The sequence below is a fragment of the Colletes gigas genome, unplaced genomic scaffold (assembly GCF_013123115.1).
Source record: "Colletes gigas isolate AHSC1104 unplaced genomic scaffold, ASM1312311v1 Colletes_gigas_Sc00092, whole genome shotgun sequence".
Classification (NCBI taxonomy): domain Eukaryota; kingdom Metazoa; phylum Arthropoda; class Insecta; order Hymenoptera; family Colletidae; genus Colletes; species Colletes gigas.
The window spans coordinates 17,458-31,060 of NW_025106719.1; the positions used below are offsets into that span (position 1 = coordinate 17,458).

Here is a 13,603-nt window from a genome sequence, read left to right on the forward strand (position 1 = left end):
GTACAGCGATCGGGCCGTCCCATCAGCTGATTTTCGTTGGGGTTTTTGACCTTGCTGTGACCGACAGCGGTGCATTGGCCGGGCTCTATTGTCAGCGCAGTAGGTCAATTTGCAGATAAATGGGTAAGTCGAATTTCAATTATTTCTCTATTAACCCTTTGCATTCGAGGAATGTTTCGGTACGCAGAAATCCAGTCTGCTTTTTCAGTACAGTTTTTAATAACAAACGGTTACAAATGGTTCTTACCGTATTTATTTTAATTTTCTGATAATAATTTTTATTTTAATTTTAAAACACTCTGCCGAGAAGCGTCACTCGGTTGCGAAGGGTCAATTTCCTAAAAATACCGAGATTTTGTTCCTTCTTTCTCGGAAACAGCAAATACAAATAATTAATAAATTCCATTTAGTAATTTACGTACTAATTACGTAGTAATTAACGAATTAGGTAACAGTTGTAGTGGTAGTATTTTTAATTATTTGTATTCGTTCCTCGATGTATCTTCAACGTGCATCTTGCTACCTACCCGGCGTGGTGGCTCTCCGAGGTTGGACGGCCCTGAGCGCGCGGAAGGCGAGCGCCGTGATTGGTCAGTGTTTTTCGTTAATAATTCAAAAACGAAGCTCCATCCGACATTTTTGCAAAGGAAATTGTTGTTCAGAATCGTCTCAGCTACCCCCCATTTCCGGTTCTTACACTATTTACGGGACACCCTGTATATAACTTTACAACGGTATATATGTAAATTATATTAATTTTTACCTAGTAGAAACAAATCTATTCATATAAAGCAAAATGTCAAAAAGAAGAAGGGATAGGCAAAAGATAAAAGGAGGATTCTTTGTGTATTTCTTTAATTATTATAATATGCATTATTATACTGACTGTAAAAATTAACATTATGTACACATACATTGTCGTAAAGTTAAACATACGTTCAAAGGTAAAAGTATCAAAATAGGTTTTAATAGCTGTATTAAATTAGTAGTATTATTTATATAATTTGAAATTGAGACTTATTACTTGTAAAATAATATCGTATGTTTACCGTTATTTAAAACGGAAGTTGAAAAAAATTTGGAATCACGGGAATGAAGCAGAGGTTTATCGTAATCAATCACGATACTTTCTTGCAAAACATTTAAATTAAAAAATTCTTGCATTACAAATCTTAATTATTTATTAAAATGTGCCTATTAAAAGAAAATATTCTGTAGAGTGTCGACTTTTAGACTCATCCTTCCAAATGTTCGTAAAATCTCCGTCGGAACATTTGTAGTGTGAATGAAATTTGGCAGAATTTTTTTGACAAAATTATCGGTGTTTTGTCCGATCTTAAAAATCGATTACCGTTTCCAAAATCGGCATTGTTGATGCACAATGACGAATAACGGATCGTATGTTTCTATGTACGTAATGTAGTGTGTCTGTGTGACTGTGGACAGAGGCGAGGATGTCAAATTTTCTCAGATTGTCTCTTGTTCGTATGTATGCATTTATAGACGCGCACGTGCGTACTTACAGCTCTCGATCTCGATATTGCAGAGCTGTCGGTCCATCGGAAAGTATTGCAGATTCATTGGACACGATGCTGTGATCGTTAAACTGTAACAAAAGTAAAAATTGATTTTAAAGTGTTACTGTATAATTTAGTCAATTCATTTTTTAATTACTAGGTTGATCCACAAGTTTGTGCAGTTCTCATTTTCTATTGTACGCAACTCACAATATTTGTCCATCGACTATACAGGGTGTTCGGCCACCACTGGGAAAAATTTTAATGAGAGACTCTAGAGGCCAAAATAAGACGACAATTGAGAATACTAATTTGTTGATGGAACCTTCGTTAAAAAGTTATTAACATTTAAATTTCTACCTGTAGAATGGCAATCTGCGAGTAGACCTTACAATCAATGTATTTATTGGGCCCATTTTTCTGGGGCTCTAGAGCTCCGTTAATACGCATTGTTTGAATTTTGAATCATTAAAATCCTCCAATCCGTTCAAGAGTTTTAAAGATACGCTTAAAATTTCAGTAGAATAAGTTTTGGTCAGACATTATGTTGTCACAGGAAACCGTTCGTGGTATATTACGAGACGGAATCCGTTAACGGTTCAGCGTTGCACACGGCGTGGTTTGCACACGGCGTGCAATCGCCCTTTTCGGTTAACGCGATCGCCGATTGTTAATCGAACCGTTCTTTAGACGAGCACCGTGCCGTGCGTTCCTCAGATCGTCGCGAGTTCGCGTCCAGACACAACTGTTGCAGAACATTATGTATTTCGCCTTCTATAATAAAGTTTTCTCTTACAAGGGGAGGTCATACCCTGTCAACCTGGGATTTCAACCAAATTTGGCAGAGTTGTTGGGGCTGATGTCCAAACGCAATCTGTAAAATACTAGACGTTTATGGCCAGCCATTTTGTTAAAAAATGGCCTTAAAGTTTAAAATTTCGAAGTTGTCGGATCGACGTTTTTTTTTTTTAAATTGTAGGTCTCGAAGAGGGGAACACAAAAGTCCAATACATTTTTGCCGTAACATCAATAGTTTAAACAAAAATTTGAGTTTTTGTGACGGGATAAATGCATATGTACCGTATAGTTGGAGCGTATTTTCAGCAGTCATGATAGCCGTGGAGTTAGCGTCGAGGAATTCGGGTCGGAAGACTGGGGTTCGTGTCCCCGGAACTAGAACATTTTGTTTTTTTTCTTTTTTTCGCTTATTTTTGAATTTTTATTTATATTTAATTTTAATTTTTAATATCATGGAAAAAGATGGCTGTTACAAATAAATAAAATACTATTATGGTTATAAATGTTTATTTTCACACATACTTACAAACATATTCTCATATATATTTACATCTCACGTATAAATAAATACAAAAATTAGATATTTATTTCATACGGGTTTCGCAATGCATTGTATGATTTTTATCATAAAAACAGGAAAAACATAATGGTTTCATACACCAAGCGCATGTTATAAATGCTTGTTCTGTACAGCATTTTTTGGACCACGGGTAGCAGTAGATGTTCGAAAACAAGAAGAGGAATTAGGCAATGTACATGTCACTTGCACAAAGTCAGGGAAATTGCAATCTGATACCTATCAATTATTATTGGAAAATATATTAAAACCTTACGTAAAAGCAAATAAATTCTTATTAGTCATCGATTCGTGGGGTGGGCAAACAAATCCAGCATTATATGACAGGATCTTTTATGATCCGGAAGATAAAAATATGGCTACCTGCACGTTAAAAGTGATACCACCAAAATGTACACCCATTTGCCAACCGTGTGACGTGTATTTTTTTAGACAGGTTAAGAACTTTCTTTCAAGACTCCAAAACGCCCTAACATTAATCCACGAAAACAGAGAATTAACCAATAGACAGGATATAATAAAATTACATTCCATAATCCATTATCAATTATCTGCTCCAATTTTTACCGACATGATTAAATATGCATGGTATGCGTCTAAACTCATCCCTCCGAATCATAAAAAAGAAATCTTTTGTAACGTGAATCAAGTATGTTTTCCACACGACCTAAGAAATAAAAAATGCCGTACAGAACAAGCATTTATAACATGCGCTTGGTGTATGAAACCATTATGTTTTTCCTGTTTTTATGATAAAAATCATACAATGCATTGCGAAACCCGTATGAAATAAATATCTAATTTTTGTATTTATTTATACGTGAGATGTAAATATATATGAGAATATGTTTGTAAGTATGTGTGAAAATAAACATTTATAACCATAATAGTATTTTATTTATTTGTAACAGCCATCTTTTTCCATGATATTAAAAATTAAAATTAAAAATAAATAAAAATTCAAAAATAAGCGAAAAAAAGAAAAAAAACAAAATGTTCTAGTTCCGGGGACACGAACCCCAGTCTTCCGACCCGAATTCCTCGACACTAACTCTACGGCCACCATGACTACTGAAAATAAGCTCCAACTACACGGTACATATGCATTTATCCCGTCACAAAAACTCAAATTTTTGTTTAAACTATTGATGTTACGGCAAAAATGTATTGGACTTTTGTGTTCCCCTCTTCGAGACCTACAATTTAAAAAAAAAAAACGTCGATCCGACAACTTCGACATTTTAAACTTTAAGGCCATTTTTTAACAAAATGGCTGGCCATAAACGTCTAGTATTTTACAGATTGCGTTTGGACATCAGCCCCAACAACTCTGCCAAATTTGGTTGAAATCCCAGGTTGACAGGGTATGACCTCCCCTTGTTAGTTATTGTTAGAAACGTAGAAATCAAGGAACGCCTGAAGCAGGCCATGTGCTTCTCCTTAGCGCGCCTCCCCCTCTTAAAGGAGGATCGGCCAGAATGTTTAGACAAAGAAGGACCGTACTGTCAATGGTGCCCTCACGACCCTGGTTTTCTGTCAGGGTACAGAACTGTATTGGCTTTTGCCGTGAGCAGAGATACGCTACAGTTTTAGAAAGCAACTCGTGTCGATTTTATTTAAAACGCCCGACCGCTATCCAGATCCTGATACCGAACTTTTCTTACATTATTGTTATCTATGCATATACTTTCGACCACAGTGCATCTCCTATTGCTATCCCATTAACAATACATTACAGTTTCGGTAAAGAATCATTTTCTCGAAAATGGATAGGATTTCGAGGGTATGTTTATTGACGAAAAATGATTGTAATGAACCCCAGCAGCCAAAAATAATTTTTTTAGAATGATTTGAAATTTTTTAATTTCGCCGAAAATTTCGGCACATGCTTGAATTTTTTTCTCGGAAGTGCGTAGGAATCCAGGGGTATGTATATTCGCCAACAATGATTGTAATTGACCCCTACAACCGAAAATAATTTTTTTACAATGATTTGAAATTTTTTAATTTCTACGAATAATTTGTCTACTTACTGAACTTTTTTCTCGAAAGTGGATATGAATTCGAGGGTATGTCTATTCACCAAAAATGATTGTAATTGACCCCCGCAACTGAAAATAATTTTTCCAGAATAAATTGAAATTTTTTAATTTAATTTTTTAATAACTTTTTAATGAAGCCTCAATCAACAAACTGGTATTCTTGTTTTTCGTCTTATTTTGGACTCTAGAATCTCCCATTAAAATTTTTCCCAGGGGTAGCCGAACACCCTGTATAGGGTGATCTATGCAATTTGTGTAGTCAACTTTGTTTTTTTAAATGAAATACTATACTTTTTATACCAAATTATGGAAGAATACTAAATTCTGAGTAAAAAAGTGTTCTAAAAATCTGTATTAGCCCTAATGAGTAATTCTTTGTAGTTCTTGAAAATTATTTTCATGTTATATCAAATTTCAGACTAAACTTCATCACAGATTTTTGCAGAACAGTAAAAATTGTCAAGAAATAAAGTGAAATTACTCATTAATATATTTCAAATGTCATTTTAAACCTATAACTAGATTGTGTAAATATGTTAATAATCCTTGTAATTCTGTTGATTTTTTAAATTCTTCGATCTATCCATGACCCTATCGCTTCTTAACAGTGCTTAACCATGCAATAATGTCAACGTCCACTATTCGTTTCATTCATAGTTAATTCTCTTAAGTTACAATCTTCTATTTTTAATACGTAACTTTAATCATATACATATGTTTCCTATTTTATATTATTATGATGTTTGTAATAAGAGAGTTACTGTCTGTTTAAATAAATAAATAAATCGTATACGTTATTTTAACTCGATTAATCAATAGTTTCATTCAGAATTGAGCAAATTTTATTCACGAATAACGAATAAATATTTTAGTTTCACTCGTGCATTAACTTTTTGTTTGCAACTTCATTCGCTAAGATATTAATTGAAAAAATCCTTTAATGAATTCTAATTTATACATACATTTACAGTAGGCACATAAACGGAAATTAATTTAGAAACGAATCTGATATTTTTTATTCGTGAATAAAATTTGTTCAACTCAGGTTTTAATTCAACAGAAGGGAATTTTGTTATGCATACTAATACCAGATTTCCATTGATTTCCGTTAACGTTCTTCGTGTTGTAATTAGCTTTGATTAATTTTTATCAACTTTGACGTTCCAGATCCGAAAGTATATGTAACATAAAGAAAAGAAAGGGGGGGAACACAACAATTTAAAAGAATAGGTGATATAAAGACAAGAAATGCATGGATTACACTGTTCAACACGAATTTTGTTTTTCAATACCCACTAGGTGATTCTTGTAGAGCTTTGTACCCTAAACACGAATCTGAAAATGGAATTGCTGTATCACCCTCAGTTTTCGAAAAACACGAGTTTTTGTGAAAACGTATAATTTTGGGCAAAAGCAAGGTATTACGCGAAAATTAAAAACATCAGAGAGTTCCAATTAATCTTAAAAGATAGAGGAGAGATTCCTGAATATACTAACATCGATAGTTATAATATTTTGTACTTTTGAACGGTTGTAAATGATCGCCAAAGTTTGAAAAAGTGTCGAAGTACATACTTTATACACAATACGTTTACATATTTACGAAAAGTTCTTTACCTGACACGAAATCTATACACAGGATCTGATTCTGCAGACATTTCTGAAGAAGAAACTGTCCAACAGAAGTGTAAAAGCTGTTCTCAATTGCCACAGGTCGAGAAAATGTGTATTTGCAACGCGTGCACGACGTTTTACCGCCACGTGGCCATCGCTCGCTTATCTCGGCGCGGCAGTGCCGTAGCTACGCATAATGGATGCGACACCGATAATATATTAGGCTCCTAATTCCTGTATATGTTTATCATTTTTTATTTTTTAATCTGTTTGTGGATTTGTACAAAACATTTCTCGATCATTCCCATTTCTAAACAATTTCGATGTTCATTGTATATATATGAATGGTTTTTTAAATATAAAGCCGTAAAAAAATAAACAACATTTTATTGTTAGGTTGCCTCACAGAATAGGAATAATATTCCTAAGAGCGAAGTGTGAATAGCAAGGATTTACTCCAGATCTTTCTTAGAAAAGCGTACATGTTCGAGTGATTCCATTGACAAGTTTACATGGATTTTGAAAATATAATTCAGTGATTAGTATCCTAGAGTATACAAATATATTAAGCAATAAAAGTTACAAAAAAAAATCAAACATACTATATACAGAGTGCATATCCTATTGCACCATTATGTATACCAGTTTCGCTTGTAGGTAGCTACGGCACTGCCGCGCCGAAATAAGCAAGCGATGGCCGCGTGGCGGTAAAAACGTCGTGCACGCGTTGCAAATACACATTTTCTCGACCTGTGGCAATTGAGAACAGCTTTTACACTTCTGTTGGACAGTTTCTTCTTCAGAAATGTCTGCAGAATCAGATCCTGTGTATAGATTTCGTGTCAGGTAAAGAACTTTTCGTAAATATGTAAACGTATTGTGTATAAAGTATGTACTTCGACACTTTTTCAAACTTTGGCGATCATTTACAACCGTTCAAAAGTACAAAATATTATAACTATCGATGTTAGTATATTCAGGAATCTCTCCTCTATCTTTTAAGATTAATTGGAACTCTCTGATGTTTTTAATTTTCGCGTAATACCTTGCTTTTGCCCAAAATTATACGTTTTCACAAAAACTCGTGTTTTTCGAAAACTGAGGGTGATACAGCAATTCCATTTTCAGATTCGTGTTTAGGGTACAAAGCTCTACAAGAATCACCTAGTGGGTATTGAAAAACCGAAAAAAAAATTGAATTTGTAGAACAGTGTTATCAGAATATAATAGAGTTAATAGCAAAACACTCGAAGGTGGTTAGAGTTAGAGTTTATACATAGATAGATATAGGGGAATGGTACAGGTGGGGCGGAGGAAAAAAGAGATGAAAGTGGTGTCGACCGATGCTGAGAATAGTTGTGGCTGATACAATTGCTCCCTCGAGTGTCTTGGTTGCTCCTTGGCAGTAAGGTATGTCGAACTTGGGTAGAAACCTCGCTTGAGAAAATCTAGTCCACTACTCGAAAATTCTCCTTCGTGGTTCGATTTACTAACGTGTCTGTCGCCGATGCACAGTGGTCTGGCAAGTGGTAATTCTTGGCGAAAAGTCAAGATTTTATCAGATCTTCTTGAAACTTGGTAATGAAAGGTTTACGAGGTCGTTGATATCAAATCTGAAGTAAACAATTCCAAATTCGAGATATCAGCTTTAATGGACGATGCAAAGTGGTATTGTCACATAACAATTTATTTCTTTTCTTTAATATAAATCTCAAGCTCTGACGCCTGATTTTCATTAACTATATTTGCTCTAACGTTTTTATTGGTAACTAAGATAAAAAATGTAGGAAAATATAACTAAAAATTATGAATCGTTAAATGTTAGATTCAAATATCCTCAACATTTGTTAAGAATTTTTTTATTTTATTATTAAATTGTGAGTTTTTTCCTTGATGCATATTGTTTCTATACTACGGTTGTTCTATATTAAATATTCTGTATTCAAACATTTAGACAACGTCAAACTAGATTCTGATGAAATATAGGCAATAATTATTATATTTGTTAGTTATATGTTTGATTGTTTTTTGTCTCAGTTTGTTATTTCATTGTTAATACTTAGAGTTTAAATGAGTTCACGTAATGGAAAAACATTACAAATACTATTTTAAATAATAAATATTTTAGAATTGAAATTAAATAATATTTTAAATAAGAAACAATATTACTGAGAATAAAATATTTTTATTTTTAGAGCTCATAAACTAAACCATAAAATGAAATAAAATACTTTGTTTTATTAATACATGCCAAAAAAAGAGTTCTGAATTCGAAAATAAATTGTGAAAAGAAATAGCACAAAAAGTAATATTTACAAACTAAATTTATTTATTTTCCGTTACGTACTATTAGCGTATAACGAGTACGTACTCTCATAATCAGTGAAAAATGTAGTACTTAATTTTATGCTTCAGGTAAGAAAAATACAGATATTTTACTCTTTAGTTCATTAAAATAAACATATTTTATATGCTGATTATAAATTAAATAGATAAAACACTTTATACTACATATGACATAAATATAATACTTTCCTTTAAATAATACTTTCCTTTAAATAAAATACTATATCAAGTACTACTATAAAGAATTTATTCAATCATTTATGGCAAAACGACCCTGTTGGAATCGTAACAACCATTCATGTGCTGCTTTATTACCGACATAACCTTCTTCATAGATGCCAAAAATGTTTTAGAAAGCTACTTTAGAATTATGATTAAATTCATACAGTAAAATCTGTTGGAAATGTTCATTTTTATTAATCTGTAACTCCAAAGTTATCGACTATGCCCTTTATTATTAGCACAGAATGGAAAACTTCACAATAATCTAAAAGAAAAACACAAAAGCTATTAAGGGGGTATTCTAGTATAGAGTTTCATTTCTTTGGTCTTTCTAGAAATTCTTTTCACAAAAAGTTTCTTAATTTCGACATTTTGTTTACATATTTATATATGTTTTACGCATGTTTACAATTTTTTTTAAGTGAAAATAATCAAAACTGATTGAATTATATGTAGTTGCAAGAGGTTCCTTTAAAAAAAGGTGTCCTACTAGCTGACACGATTGCGATTAGATGTTTTGTTTATCTGGAATGAAAAAATCAAAAGGCGTCTTGATTAGTACGATTGTGAGTTTGGTGTGAATCACAATTATAAAAAGGAATTTTCCTTATTGTCTTTTTAGCTCGTTAAAGATGAAAACAATCTAGAAAATCAATATTTGAAATTCAAAGTACCGATACTTTCTACATTTTCACTACTTTTTTCATTTTGATTCACACCATAATCATAATCATACTAATCAAGAATACTTTTGATTTTTTCGTTTAAGAGAAACAGAATAATCGGAATCGTGTCAGCCAGTAGGACAGTTTTTTTTATAAAGAAACCTTCTTCAATGACATATAATTCAGTTAATTTCACTCGAGAAAAACTGTAAACATTCATGAAACATAAATAAATGTGTAAACAAAATGTCGAAATTAAGAAACTTATATTTTTTTTTGTAAAAAAATCCCCAAAAAGATCGAAATAAATGAAATTCTAGACTAAAATACCAAAGCAGTCAAAGTGACTCATTGATAATTCCTAATAAAAATTATAAAAAATTTAATCGACTAGATTATTAAAAATTTACTGTAATTTTCTATAAGAGAATGAATAAACACTCATACCCATTACATTATACATTTCTTCGCATATCTATCGTTTTAATTTCTTTGGTACAAATAAGTACACTATAATTGTTCGTAGTTTTAGTGTTAAAGGTATATAATATACAGGGTGTTCGACGTCTATACGGACAAATTTTAATGGGAGATTCTAGAGGCCAAAATAAGACAAAAATCAAGAATACTAATTTGTTAATTGAAGCTTCGTTAAAAAGTTATTAACGTTTAAAGTTTACGACAGCCTTACAGTTTTGTGAGTGAGAGCCACTAGGACCGATCTGTCGCGACGTATCATGCACCGAGATTATAGTTCTACAGGCGGAAATTTAAACGTTAATAACTTTCTAACGATGCCTCAATTAATAAATTAATATTATTGATTTTCGTCTTATTTTGGTCCTTAGAATCTCCCATTAAAATTTTTCCGTATAGACGTCGAACATCTTGTACAGTTAATAGACAAATGTTGTGAGTTACATTCAATATAAAACGAAAGCAAGCAATATCAGGTAGTTTCGTTTACTAGAAAGTGTTTATAATTAATTAGGTAATGGTTATGACTCACCGTATACTACGCGTGATGCTTCCTGAGTGATGAATACGAATGAACTCGTTGCTGGTGGTAGCGATGTGAAAGTATGACTGCTTCTCGTTGACGAAGAAGGTGTCGGGCACCCAGATGTTCTTGATAAACTCCGAGCCGACGCTCAGCGTTTCGACGCTCGGCCGTTTCTTGAACGCGAGCCTCGGGTCCGTCCAGAATTGTCGAAAGTAAAAATCCAGCGTAAAGTCCTGATACGAGACACGAGGCGTTTTATTAGATTGTGAATCGTCGGGTCGCGAATCACGCGCAAGAACAACGTGGAAAAACGTAAAACACCAGCGGGAATACCATAGAGTTCGCGCGCGGACCGTGTTTCGTTTTCAACCGACACAATGATCTAAATGTTACAATAGCTCCCGCGAGCCGTACGGACAGTGAAACGTGACACGTAAACTAACAGCATTACGCAACAATGCATTCGTTAAAAATAACGAAATTCCGTTGGTACGTGAGGAAGAAAGCAAATGCAAACCGATATCGTGGCTGGATAACGGGGACCGCCTATCCGATGCTCTCATCCTGGTTTATACGAATAAATAGATTTGCATCGATTAAACTCCCTGATTTATTTGATACATGGCACGCTCAAAATGCGCGGTTTATCTGCAAATACACCGGGTTCGGGTCTCGAATATTCGTCTGATTTAAAACGGCTACACGATTGCTTTATGCAGGGTGTTCTATCTTGTTCGACCTTCGTAAATACCGCTGAAATTATTCGCGACACTTAAAACTGTTTTGGGTATAAATTGAAGAATTTCGATGCACTTGCTAATTTCCTAATATTTTCATGTTACGAAAATGCTTTAATTTGTGGAACCAACAAAATTGAGATTTTTATTTAGTGTTATGTCGTATCAACTATTGTGAAAGAATTCTTAACAACTTGCCGTGAAATAAAAAATAAAATAAAGTTGTGATATTCATTATTATCTGTTGCATCTTTATGTTTACTCGATAGTGGTGTAAGTTACTTTTTCCCTATGCGTGACGACAGAAATAACATTGTCATAACTATCTCTGTGTACCTGAAAAATATTATAAATTAATAGAAAAATGATAAAAATATACTGGATACGATTCATAAAAAATAGCTCCATATAAAATGTTTCGTGAAACCTCAATGGATTGTGAAGAGGAACTTCATGCTTTAGATCTTTCGCCAATTCATTACGAATATTTTAAAGTTATTCAAGTGTGCAATACAAAAACTTTGTACTTAAAGCAGAAAATGAGTAAATATTCATTAAAATAATACTTATAAAGTTGTAATCATAAAATTAATAATACAATTCTAAAAATAAATTTATTTTTTTTGTTTTCTTAATGGAATTTAAAATTTTTGTGTAATCATAAGTTATCGAGTAGAATATATTATTAATTCTAAAAGTGACATAAGTCATTCGACTATTCCAAACACACTTTTGAACAAATTATTCATGAAATTTAATTAACTTGGATAAATTTCACATTAGTAAAACATTCAATTGTTGATACATATTGCATTGCGGAAATCGAGGAAGTAGATGAAAAATGCTCGTAAACCAAATTGAACTTGTGGTATAGTAATTAGCAGCTCTCTATAAGGTAACAATTTCTACCAAGTTCCAACCCCCTATCTTTAGTGTAGAGGTAGAAATAGAGTAAAACGTGTTATCCAGTATATTTGTTATAACTTTTGTTTTAACATATGGAATTTAGTACTATTCTTTTAGATGTTGAGATACATATTAGAAAATTCTTTTAAATTTTATGACTGCAAATATGATTCTTAAAAAATTTTGAAGTCCAAAAATATTAATTTTTTTTATTGAAATTATGGAGGGACTACTTTTATATTTTCTCAGATGAAACATTTTTCCATGATTATTATTACAAAATTTTTTCTGATTTTTTTAAGTGGTGCAATATTGTATGAAAAATTAGAAATCGCTGGTTTGTCTCTTTTCGCGCATAGAAGTTGCTTGTGTAATTGATGTACATATTTTTTTGTTAAACGAACATTTTATACATCTTTAAATAATAACCCCCCATTTCCGGTTCTTACACTATTTACGGGACACCCTGTATATGTATATATTAGTAACTGAATTTTATTCGATTGGTGATTTCAAAAATGTATATGGACATACAAATCACGAAGATAGATGACTCCCAAATACTTTTGAAAAGAAAGAGCGTGTTTCTTCCTATTAATTTTAAATAAAACATTGACAAGCTTATGCTTACGTAACATTTTTCTTTGTTATTTTTATTTGTGAAATATTTTTCCGAAGTTTGCACGATATTTGTCACAAATTCTAAAACCTGCAGAACTATTAACCAAACTTTTTGACGTCGAGCAAGTAAATCCCGTTATTAATGACGACAGCAACGAAGATTGAAGAAACCATGCATACTTTCGCCCCAAACAACATCCTGATGAATAAGTCGTCCCAGGATAAAATTCATGTATTTATTTGAGAAATATACATATTTCAAGCGGCATGAAATATTCGTTTAACAAAAAAATATGTACATCAATTCCAGAAACAACTTCTCTGCGCGAAAAGAGAAAAAATATCGGTTTTTAATTTTTTATATAATGTTGCACCACTTTAAAAAATCTGAAAAAATTTTGAAATAATAATCATGGGAAAATGTTTCACCTGAGAAAATATAAAAGTAATCTCTCCATAAATTCAATACAAAAATTAATAATTTTAAACTTTTCAATATATTAAAAATGCAGCCGAAAAATCTGAAAAAATTTTGTAATATGCATCCACATACCT

General features: G+C 32.4%; 1 protein-coding gene across 2 annotated transcripts in view; it reads right to left on the reverse strand.

Annotated features, from left to right (window-relative positions):
• Nucleotides 1-988: 988 nt before the first annotated feature.
• LOC122404017 (gamma-aminobutyric acid receptor subunit beta-like) overlaps nt 989-13,603 on the reverse strand; it is a 71,378-nt gene continuing 58,763 nt past the window's right edge. For both annotated transcript variants that reach the window (XM_043407866.1, XM_043407867.1), the window contains exons 3-4: nt 10,791-11,017; nt 989-1,606 (exon numbers count right to left, since the gene is read on the reverse strand). In XM_043407866.1, the coding sequence (XP_043263801.1) occupies nt 1,498-1,606; nt 10,791-11,017 (336 nt within the window). In that variant the 3' untranslated portion in view covers nt 989-1,497. The remainder of the gene's footprint in view (nt 1,607-10,790; nt 11,018-13,603) is intronic.